This window comes from Cololabis saira, chromosome 9 (genome assembly GCF_033807715.1).
Source record: "Cololabis saira isolate AMF1-May2022 chromosome 9, fColSai1.1, whole genome shotgun sequence".
Lineage (NCBI taxonomy): Eukaryota > Metazoa > Chordata > Actinopteri > Beloniformes > Belonidae > Cololabis > Cololabis saira.
The window spans coordinates 31,502,430-31,514,999 of NC_084595.1; the positions used below are offsets into that span (position 1 = coordinate 31,502,430).

Below are 12,570 nucleotides of genomic sequence, written 5' to 3' on the forward strand. Positions count from 1 at the left end.
CTCTGAAGGCTTGTGTGAAATATGCCCCAGGACCTGGTCTGCTATCAGTGAGCTGCTCACATAAGGCAGTGTTGACTTTTCCTGCCTCTTCTGTTTCCTTTCCCCAAAGAACTGCTAATTTGACCTGTCACTTATCACATTTAAACACCACAAAGCTTTTGAGAGCTTTTCCCTTGTTCCCTTATCTCTTTCATTTTCTAAACCATTTACGCTCAAAATGTCCGGACTGTTTTCATGTCTGCCCCTGATTCACTTGCTTTTTTTTTTTCAGAATCTTTGACTCCTTTGATGTTGAGAAATTAGGACTTTACATTTGGTCTGAACCATTATGGTTCCTCATCCGTTTTTTTTCCAGCTGTGTACTTCTGTAAAAGAGTACAGTGATATGCACTGAGACAAAGGAAAATGTGGAAAATAAATTGAATGGTCAGGGACAGGAAATGGTTATAGACTTTGGGTGAAAGAAAAGAAATATAAATCTTTTCAGGCACCTATACGTGATAACACACAGTCCAGAAAACATTGGCCCACTGCTTTTAAGTATCTTTGTCAAACATAACGATAACATGTATTACATGTATTACATAAACATTTTATTTGAAGGGAAATTCCTTAAGTAAAGTGAATTTTAAAATATAGCAGAAAAGAAAAATTAATTCATGGTGTGCAGTGAAGACATGCTTCTCTGTTTGTCTCGTCACTGCTGTATAAAAGCTGTCTGTCACCGTCTTTTTCGCCTCCATAATGTTTCTCCTCATTTGAAAACATGAAAAAGTCTTTACTGTCAGCTTTTGACGAGAAATGACTTTGATTTCAGCTCAGAGAAATTGTTGATAGAGTCTGTGCAAAGAAACCGGAAATAGTTTGTTCAGGGTGTAGTAACACCTTCCAATTTTAGGGAAAGACTTGTTTTCTTTCAACATTACATTTACTTAGCAGACACATTCATCCAAAGTAACTCACGTATGAGGAACACACACTGAGGCCGGAGAAAGGTTCAGTATTTGCTCATGTACACATGAACAGGGGAAGTAGGGGATCATCCATCCATCCATCCATCATCTTACCCGCTTTATCCCTTGCGGGGTCACGGGGGTCTGCTGGAGCCTATCACCTTTCAGGTGAGAGGCAGGGGTTACACCCTGGACAGGTCACCAGTCCATCGCAGGGCCACATATAAACACACAAACCATGCTCACAATCACACTCACTCTCACACCTACGGGCAATTTTAGAATCATCAATTAACCTCATATGCATGTTTTTGGACTGTGGGAGGAAGCCGGAGTACCGGAGAGAACCCACGCAAGCACGGGGAGAACATGCAAACTCCACACAGAAAGGCCCCTGCCGGGCCTGGGAGTCGAACCGGGGACCTTCTTGCTGTGAGGCAACAGTGCTAACCACTAAGCCACCGTGCTGCTAGTGTAGGGGATCAATAAAGCATAAATTAGGGTCTCTATTATTCTGGTCTAACCAGCAGCTCCTATACGGTATAATTACAGTTCCCTGAGTAGTTTAGCTGCATATATTGATGGATATTGTAGCCCTTTAAGCAGCATGGGTTATTAGAGTTTACCAGTCTTGATGAATATACAATTGATATTTGTATGTAAAGTCATGATTTAGACGTGTGGGTTGTACATTTCTTTACTTCTATGTTATTTCATCTCTATTCTTTAATAAGAAATCATCATGCATCATCCGTGTCCCAGAAAGTCATAGTTGGGATTCACAGCACAGCCAACAGCTGTATTGTATGTATAGGTACCATCAATAGTTTTACATTTCCACTTCCAGGCTGACACGCAAACTTTGGTTATTAGAACTGAGACTGAGAGATTTTTCTTCTTTTATTCTTTGGATTTGTTCTGAGCAGTTTGACTGATAGAAAATATGCCAGCATCCACTTGTCTTAGTACTTGTCTTCCATTTCCATCTACTTCTGTTGGTGATCCTCCCTCAACTGGCAGCAGTGATTTTGTTGGTGTGAAGATCTGTCATGATATGGAGAGCCAAAATTCCACGACTGTCTCCTCACAATGGATTGGCATAAGTGCTTTGAACTCTCTCTCTGAACAAAGTACGACACTGAGTGATCTGGGACTTTTTGAGCCTCAAGTTATTCAGGCAATTGTTATGCCCGGCAACGCCTGCTTTGTGAGCTCTGCAGAAGTAGACAATAGAAATAGCATCTGTTTTGTTTCCAGATTCAACCGTACAACTCCAGAGCAATGGCATCTGTCTTGATGTTATTTATGTTTTGACTTACATTTTTGACAGATTTTCTGTGTTAATGTGACACTGAAGGAAAACAAAAGAGGGATTGTAGGGAAAGCAGTGTTTCTGATGGACTCTGTTTTCTTGGAGAGCACTGGAGGAGGGAGGAGCTGCTGTAGCTCCTTGTGTATTGTTGATGTATTCTTTCAAATATCAAAAGATTGGACAGTATCTGGAAATTAACCTTTAGTCTTTAGCTCAGTGGGTCCCCGTCCAAGTGTGGAGGTCACGCTGCCATTATGATACTGGATAACGTTCCATCTTGTTTGAGCACCTGCTAAATAGGGATGGGCGATATTTTACTGTTCACGATAAACCGTCAAAAAAAATCCCCACGATAAGAATTTCTCATCTCGCGGTAAAAACGATAAATTCCCGTTAATGACGTTTTTGTGTAAAGCTGATTTATGGTTCTGCGTTAAATCGATGCAGAAGGAAAGAAGGAAGGAAGGAAGGAAGGAAGGAAGGAAGGAAGGAAGGAAGGAAGGAAGGAAGGAAGGAAGGAAGGAAGGAAGGAAGGAAGGAAGGAAATGAGCCAGAAAGAAAGAAAGAAAGAAAGAAAGAAAGAAAGAAAGAAAGAAAGAAAGAAAGAAAGAAAGAAAGAAAGAAAGAAAGAAAGAAAGAAAGAAAGAAAGAAAGAAAGAAATGAGCCAGAAAGAAAGAAAGAAAGAAATGAGGGAAAAAGAAAAAAAGAAAGAAATGAGGGAAAAAGAAAGAAAAAAGAAAGAAAGAAAGAAATGAGGCAAAAAGAAAGAAAGAAAGAAAGAAAGAAAGAAAGAAAGAAAGAAAGAAAGAAAGAAAGAAAGAAAGAAAGAAAGAAAGAAAGAAAGAAAGAAAGAAAGAAAGAAAGAAAGAAAGAAAGAAAGAAAGAAAGAAAGAAAGAAAGATTAAATTCCTGTTGATGACTTTTTTGTGTAACAAACATGGCGGATCTGAGAGCGAGATAGATTTATAGTTAAAAAGCTGGAGTTAAATTGGTATTTTTTTTATCGTCATTTTTATCGTTATCGGGATAAATGCCAGAAATTATCGTGATACATTTTTTAGTCCATACCGCCCATCCCTACTGCTTAATATCACTTTTGCTATTGAAACATTTTGAAATTATGTTTTTGTTTGACCGGAGCATATACGCTACGACTGAACAGGTTCAGTCATAGCGTTTGTCACTTATCCATTTTGCACCCTACACAGGAGAAAACGGGCATAGAAAATTGATGGATGGATACAATTACATTCAGTTGAATGTTTTTCCAGTATTTGAAAGTATAACACCTTCATATGGCACCTTTTAAATACAGAATTAGATATATTTTTGTTTGAGAATCTTTGCCAATATGTTCCACATTTTAAAGATCATTTCCAAGCTGATTTCCTTTGTTTTCAAAACCAACAGCGGGGTTTCCTGATCAATCATCAGTATCTGATCTGATGGGAATGAGAACGGGTTGTGAAAACATTTCACCCATTTAGAAACTGACTGTTATATCATTACTTAAGAGCTTACAAATTAATTTGCAAGCTCTTTGGTCTCTTAAGTTTTAACTTCCAGCCAAGCTAAGCTGGTACCATCAGACGGGTGCATTATTTCTCTCTGCTGGAGCTTTTGTCAGCTATACTCCCAAACACGCTAAAATGTTAATCAGCCTGAGTTTTAGAGTGAAACTCTAGTGGTAAACGTGAAACTGCTTAGACTGTTGTTCAAAGGGTGTTTCAGTGTTCTCCCTGGAGGAACCAGTTTGCCCTCCGGCCCACATGGCTTCGTATGATTTTTCTAACTAGTAAATAATGCAAGCAGGTAAGAACTTAGGCTGATATCTGTAATTTCCCAGTTACTGGCTCAAATAGACTATAGTCTTTGTCCTAGCTTACATATTTTAAAATTTCATCAACATCATCAACGATTTATGATAAAGAAAAGACCATTTTTACAGATTCATAGCTGTGCTGTGTAAGTCTCTCCTCACCCTGAGTGGACGGTATACCAGTTAAAGCTTCAGTGAAGCTTATTTTGTTCCTCACTAAGTCACCAAATCCCCAAGTTCTATTCATGTACGATCCCATATGTTCCCCTTTGCATTTATTTGAGTCCATTTGCCATAACTGGCTGTCTGGCTCATTTGAATCGTTTACTTTAATTGCCTTACTTTCCTCATTATTTTGCCAGTAGTGTTCTCCATGGTCTCCTTCTCCACCTCCTCCCTCTCCCCATTTCCCCTTTTGTCTTTACACTGTATTTTTTTGTTCCTGTTTATTGCGAGTTGTCTCAGGAAAAGTGCTGGTTTTCTTGCTGGTTGTAATTATTTCTTTAGGAGACAGTATTTCAACCCTGTCTGAGATGCCTTCTGTGCAAAACCACATCAGTCTCCCTTGTTTTTTTTGCGTGCTTAAACACTGATATTCACACCAGTTCAATACCCTGTATATTTTTTTGCATTTATATGGATTTTTCCCTTGCTGGCACTTCCCCCTTGCCTTCCACAAACTTTTTAGTGCATATTTTACTTCTGACTTTGCTCCACAGTCCCTTTTTTCTGTCCCTTACTTTATGTCCCATCTTATCAATCTATATTTTTTTCTAACTTAAAAGCCACATCTTCCCATTTCCCAGCAAGTTTCCTCAAAAGCTTATGTTGCCTGTATCCTCATGGGTCTCTCTTTAATTCTCATGCCAGCCATTAATGGCCCTAAGTCCTCTGCAATCCTCTTCAGTGGATTTCACTTATTACCTCTTTCTGTCAGTCCCCTCGGCCTCTTCACCAGCTTGGTTGTCATGTCTGTCTCTCTGGTGGCAGGAACTGAGAGTCTTCATAAGCATGAGCCCACGTCAGGTTTGTGAAGTGGCTTGGGGACGGTGTCTTTGTAACAGTGCTGAACCTGAAATAAACCACGATCTGTTCTCTTACTATTTTTCCCATCTCTTCCCCAGTCCCCACATACTTTAACATAAATCCAGTTTTATCTTTTGCTGCTTCCCTTTCCATTTCACTTTTTATTGCCCTCTTTCACCTCCTAGTCTGTCATCCTCTTTCCTTCTCCCATTACCTCTACCAGGCTACAGTTCCTCTCATTTAACTCCCCTTTTCTGTCCCCTGTTATTTTAACCTTTCCTTTTCTTTAATCGGCTCCTGCTTGATCGTTCCTCTCTTTTTCCCCTGACATTCCCTTTTTTTCCCTTCACATTTCCACAGATTTCTTATAGTGTTTTCTTAACTAGTTCAGCTTCTATATTTTTTTTGGACATATCATGTGTCACATATATTTTTATCCTGAATTTTCTTGCTCTTCATTCCCTATTTTCCTGCGCAATGCGCTCCCCAGTACAGCTCTCGGTAGCGTGCAGCTATTTAAACCCTGCATTTTCCACATACGAGCTTCTCTCACAGCACCACGGAAAAGAAGGGATTGAAGGAGGCAGTGAGATAACTGGTTGAGGTGAAAAGGAGTAATCTCTAAACGTTTGCATTTAATCAGAGCAAATTTGTGGACTAGAATGACCTGGTTTTTGTAATAGTGGCAGTTAATAAATAATAATCATTGTCACTTATTTACTGTTTTTTGTGCATTTCTTTGACTTTTGAAGAAGCCATTAACAAAGAGAAGCTTAAAAAAACCTGTTTATTTTCTTTTAACTATGAGCTTAAGTGACTTAAGTGGGGAAAAAATGCTTGTGACTTGCCATTTGAGAGAGCTGTTTCCTTTTTTCTTCTTTTTTTTTTTACTTTAGATCCCAATTAATAATCTGAATGATGTAAAAGGGTCTTTTCTTTTTTTCTTTTCTTTTGCAGGTCTAGTGGTAAGAGAAGCCAGTATTGAAATAACACGCCTGCAAGTGGAGGAGCTGTTTGGTCCAGAGGATTTCTGGTGTCAGTGCGTGGCCTGGAGCTCTGCTGGAACCACCAAAAGCCGCAAGGCATTCGTCCGCATTGCATGTGAGTAAACCGGTGTGGACACATTTTAGAAAAAAAAAAGGTAGAAGATATTTGATGAGCAAGCAAATGCCAAACAGATATGTGTGATTTTTATATTTACTAAGGGACACCCTCGAAAATGCTCAACACGTTTTCCCTGCTGAAGTACAAACTCAGGTCATGTTGTGCACAAATACAGTCATCATATCCACTCCGCTGGGTCCAATCTGATGGTAAGAGCCTTTTGTGAGAGACAGTAAACTCGATGATGGAAAAAGACGACTAAAAAAAAATTATAATTTTCTGCTTTGCAAATGGAGGTTTCACCGCTGGCCTAACCACCGGGGCGTGTGAATTATTATAACACTTATAACAACAAATTCATGAACACAACTGCGCATCTGCAGCACATTTAAACAGCTACTCAGTTGTACTTAAGCTGTGACCACATACATACATGGAGATATGCATGATCACATGCTGGAAAATAAAACCTACCCATAAAATCTATTATTGTAAAAATTTACAATTTCAGTAAAACAGGCTTTGTATTAAACATTGGTTGATTTATTTATTTTTTCCCTGGCCCTTTAGTCTTAAGTTTTTGTCACTCTGGCTGCTTAAACTGTTAATCTTTAACACGTCAGTCCTGGATGACTTGGTAGTGCCTATAATTGTTTTTGCTAAACTGTGGCTTGATACAGCAAACCGTGTTGGGACACTTGCATTTCATTTGTAACCTACTGTTATTCCATAAGTTACCCCGAGTGCTTTAAAGCAGTGGTCCCCAACCTTTTCTGTACCGCGGACCGGTTTAATGTCTGACAATATTTTCACGGCCCAATCTAAAGGTGTAGCTGATAAAAACTAAATAAAATTACTGGCATTAAAAACTGTGGTATTTTCGCTATAGTAGTAGTGATAATAATAATAATAATAATAATAATAATAATAATAATAATAATAATAATAATAATAATAATAATAATAATAATAATAATAATAATAATAATAAAAAAACATCATTTTTGCTTCGGACTTTAACGGTAAAAGTTTAACGGCAGTAGAAAGTGTGTCTGAAAGACTAAACTAGTGTCGGGAATGCTGAAGTGGAGCCTAACTGACACAAAAAGCACCTGCTGATAAGGATTTGTGCACATTTTATACCGTATTTATGTCCAGCTTGAGTTTGGTCGCTCATGTATTGTGGTAGCTTTATTGCCGACCGAGCGAGCAGCTGCGTCGGTCTGTATTTAAGTTAAACTTATATGAATGTAGAAAGACTAACTATTTTATTTTATTTTATTCCTTTATAGCTCTTACGGTGTGTTTGCAGTGTATTTACATCCAACGAATAAAAACATTGTGAACCATCAGTTTGAGAGTCATCCATCATCAGTCGGGGATTCTACAGAAATTATTAAAAAAAAAAAAAAAAAAAAATTTTTTTTTTTTTTTTTTTTTTTTTTTACTCTCTGTGCGGCCCGGTACCAAATGACCCACGGCCCGGTACCGGGCCGCGGCCCGGGGGTTGGGGACCACTGCTTTAAAGGCAACATCCACACTGAGGTGCAACTGTAAAAATCCTGTTTGAACGTTTAACTGCCTCCAAATTGACTTTTTATTTTGGGCTGTCAATGTAAACACCACTTTTTTCTTTTTTTTCTCTCTTACAATATAACACATTATTTCAATAAAAGGGTCAGCAAATAAGTTTCCTTGTTCAATTATCCATTAGCAATAATCCATTTCTTAATGCTGTGAACTGTGTCAGTCGCTTTAACACAGCAGTGTGAACTTAGTGAAAGGAGTTGCTATGTACAGTCTGAATTTTGACTTCATTAAAATAGTTAAAACTGACTACATAAAAACATACAGTACAGGTAGTATAAAGTTTAAATGGAGAAAGTCAGGACTCAGTGGATTAAAAGCTTGGAGTTGGTAAAAAACAGTTTACGTTGAGTGATACGTGGTCAGGAGCTTTTCTGGACTGAGGCTTTTCTACGCTCCATAATTTAGTCTGCCATCAGTAGCTTCCTGTTATGGTCTGGTGAAGAATTTAATAAGACAACTGGGAGTCTGACGATAAGGTCAACAAAAGAACACAGGCCAGCCCAAACCCAGGCAGACTTCATCTCACTCTAGCAGACAGTGTTATCGAGTAACTCTTCAAACACGGGAAATGATTTAAGAAATGCTCAGGAGAAAGAGTAAAAGTACAATCTTTGTGTGAATGATGGCCAGTTGACAGTAACTAAGGAGTGGGGGAATTGAGATGTATGATGGAAAGCATATGAAAAACCTGGTTTGTCCTTTCAGCAAAGGCCTCATATACAGTTAGCCGATGGATCGTTCCTCCAAAGTCCCTTTGATTGAGAATTGAACTCTCAACAGTAGTTTTTGAACTGTCATTGCTCTGGTCAGTTCAGCTACCGTATGTAAGACTGCTGGGACTTGTCCGAGCACTCGGGTCATAGAGAGGTCGAGCAGAAAAGAAATACTGATAACAGAATCAAGCTCCTCCTCTGTGGTTTACCTGACTTATACTGGCCGTTCGGATATGCCTGGGTGCACTTTAAAAAGGACAACTGGGGAATCTGACGGTCCGTTCAGACAGAATAAACTGTCCATGTTCCTGAATGTAGTACTTCTCCAGACAGTATCACTCTAACAGACATGCACTCTGGAAGTCCTGTTCTCCCAGGTTGCTGTTATTTCTGCTGCAAATGGAAATCCATCTTTGAAGATGTTGTGTTTCTCTTCAGGTTATTTGAATTACCTATGACACATTTGTTTCAAAACCTTGTTTTTTTTTGTTTTGTTTTTATATATTTACCTACAATATTTAAATATTGTATTCAGCTATTTGTTGCTTTACATTGATTTTGGATATTTTAATGAAGTTGAGTTTCTATGTGTATTGTATAACATCAATTGTCCTGCACTTCAGTTCCATGATATTTTCATTTGATTTACTCTAGGTAATTTAAATGTGGAAAGAAAAAAGACCCAGGTTTTTCAGTTGAAATAAAAGAGAGAAAATAAAATAAAACACTCAATTGCACGGCATATAAAACGGCAGCTATCATTACACTTCTTTAATGTGACGTCTACGCTTGAGTCTGCCTGCTGGTTTCCAAACCTCACAGAGACCAAATCATACTGAATTAATGTGGTCTTAAGTGAGGATGGAATATGTGTTTGCAGCAAAACTATAATTGATGTAAGCATGTTTTAAGTCATTCCACTCACGTTAGCGTGGATCGGAACTAGAAAAACAAACATCATTTTTACTCCTGTACAAAAAAGACTTTGTGAATCAGAATTTCCATCTGTTTGCTGCCACCTCGGCATAAGTCTATGACGGTGTAACCTCATTAGGACCTGCAATCTTCTCTTTTTGTATCTATTGACAGACTTTAGGGGCAAAATTGACTTGTATGGCAGTGACCAGACAGACAAACAGCCCTTTTTATACACCCAGTTTGTCTGTAGTGACCCCATTCATGCTAATGCTTAAGTAGTATAACAATGTTTTGATATTCTCAGAAGCTTACATTTATTTCGCATTAATTGCAATTTAGCTTCAAATAATAATAATCTGCTCTGACTCAAAGCGGCTGCATATAAGTTTGCTTGGTAATGACAAAGTTTACACTCTTTATATCTAACAATAGACCTGTTTTTTTTTGTTTTGTTGTTTTTTTCTTTTTAAGTCTGCAAAGTCATTTTAACACATGCATTTAGACCAGCTTCTCCATAGTATTTTGGTGTGTGTGACGATGCGTCTCTGTTTGCCGGCAGAGAGTTAGTGACACAGTCAGAAATATCCTCCTCGGCTCCATTAATAGCTTTCCTGAATGGAAAAGGCCCTCCTTTGGGTGCAATGAAAACGGGCTAATCTGCTCTATTTGGCATATGTTGGGGCTGAGACAGATGCATATATGTGTGTATACTATATAAGGACCTCTGGGACTCACAGAAACACACGAATGTGGACTCAAGCAGCACAAAAATGCACACATTACGTTATAGAGTAAAATACAGAAGATGATGTTAAAGCTGGTAACACGTGAAGATATGCGTGAGTTCTGGGCTGCATAGATTTAAACATCACACAGGAAAAAGTGTCTGCCAGCATCACCATTACTTACATAAGCTTTGCCATGAACATCATCATGTAATGTCAGCTTTCAGCAAGCGGTACTGCATCCCAACATATCTTGTTTTATCTTCCCTGGGATTCCTGCTTTGTTTTATGTTCCTGTACTGCCTCAGTGTAGCTCATCAATCTATAATGATACATTATGAATACCTCCTTAAGGCTCCAAAAGTTGTATGTTTCTCACGCCAGTACTTGCATTCATGTGCCGCTGAGAATATACAAGAAGATTCAAAGGGATTCTATCCCTGGTCTCATTTATGCAGTGTTCGGTTTGGTCAAGGACTGGTCAGTTATTAGTGGCAGCGAGGTTTGTGATTCATTTAAAAACCCTAATTATATATTAAAAGAGAAAATTCGATAAAGTAGAATGCTTGTTTCTTATTCTAGCTACCAACCTATCCACATGCAGAACATATCATTTCGTGAGGAAACATGGTAAAGTTCTTATGGAAGTTGCCTCGAAGAAGGCTTGAAGGATCCAAAAATCAAGGAAAAATATTAAATTAATTTATTTCATGTTCTGGTTCTCTTTGTATTTAGATGTTTTTCATGTTTATGCTTTCCTTTCTCCATGTAGTCTGCATTTTCAGACTGCCTTTTGCCTGTCCCGCCGTCCTTCACTTTCTCTTTTTCCATTATAATAGTGACTTTTCCTTTAACCAGATCTGATTACACTCAACCTTCTCTTACGATAACCTTTTACTTCAAATCGACCCAACCTCCTGACCTATCCTGCTTTCTGCTCCTATTTGGATCTGCCGTTGTGATTAAAATGCTTCCTGGCAGCCAGAGCTTGCTGAGCAAAGTGTCTTTTCGTCTGCACCGCGCACCGTGCACCGTGCAGTAGCAATTCAGCATTTCTCTCCTGCATTCCTCTTCCAGCTCATTTTTGTCCGATTGTTTTCTTCTCTCTTTGTTTACCCCCCACCCCCACCCCCACCCCGCTGTATGACAAGACATGACGTGTTAATCCTTATCCTGGGCATCTTCATTCATTCTTTTCTTTTTTGCAATAACTATCAACATAACTACCAAATACACAATTGGACACTCTATGTTAAATGTAGTATCACTTTATTGAAATATTTGGAGCAGACCCCTTCAAGTTGCATTGAGGGTGGTCCAGCCCCCTCAGTTTAAGTTTGAAAACAGATGAGATGAAAACAGGAACTTTCACACCATTCCTCAGTCATGCAACATTGCAGGCACATACATACATACATAGGGCAAAAAGAGTACTGTAGGCATGTACCCACACACCAGTGGGAATGTACTGTCAGTCATGCTCTTTGTCCCGGGAGCTATCAGGTCAAGTCTTTCTCCTTCAGTGAATAGCAATATGTCAAGGTCATACAAATACACACATGCTCACAGACCTGCACGCAACTACAACCACACACAGATACCCAGACACGCACACATATTTCACATGATGGCAATTTGTTCTGTCACTTTCCACTGAGATGTGTGTGCATAGCAATCGGGAGTCCAGGCACTCCGCAGCAACACAAACAGCTTTTTGTGTCAACTGGAAAATGTTGGTTAGTGGGCTACTTCTGTTTTTGTTTTTCCTTTACTATAAAAAAAAATCTTCTAAGTGGACGGGTTTATTCTTTCTCCTTTAATCACGTTTGAATCAGACCATGAAAAACAAGGCCCAACAATTGTTTCTTCTGTTTGAGTTGAACAATTGCCGGAATCTTCTGTTTTCTAAACTCTTGGAGGCTACAATCTGCATGAAGCTCACAATACCATTTCTTGTAACCCAGCAACAACTGTGGTGGGTTACTCAACCTCTGTGGTATGAAATTCGCTCAGCAACAACCACAATCGCAGTCTCAGTGGCATTTGACCTTTTATAAGCCTTAACCGGCATGCCTGCAGCTGCAGTTTCAGTAATCATTATTCGAACGGCACAGATATCCATGTATGTATTCTTCTTGTATATCCACCCACATCCACTCTAGCTCTATAAACACGTTCTGTCAACAAGATCATCAATAGGGTCTTGGTTTCGGCAACAAAGATGACTTCATGATGGTCACAAACTGAATAAACAGATTTCTAGTTACAATTCAGAGTGTGTGTGTGTGTGTGTGTGTGTGTGTGTGTGTGTGTGTGTGTGTGTGTGTGTGTGTGTGTGTGAGTGGTTATGATGTTTCACCACTGCTGTGAGCCACGAGCTGTTTCCCAGATGTCAAGGACTGCTTCAGG

At 39.0% G+C, this 12,570-nt stretch overlaps 1 protein-coding gene across 2 annotated transcripts in view; it reads left to right on the forward strand.

Moving 5' to 3' along the window:
• Nucleotides 1–12,570, forward strand: part of unc5ca (unc-5 netrin receptor Ca) — a 216,619-nt gene that overhangs the window by 116,137 nt on the left and 87,912 nt on the right. For both annotated transcript variants that reach the window (XM_061729251.1, XM_061729252.1), the window contains exon 3: nucleotides 6,069–6,212. In XM_061729251.1, coding sequence (XP_061585235.1) covers nucleotides 6,069–6,212 — 144 coding nt within the window. The remainder of the gene's footprint in view (nucleotides 1–6,068; nucleotides 6,213–12,570) is intronic.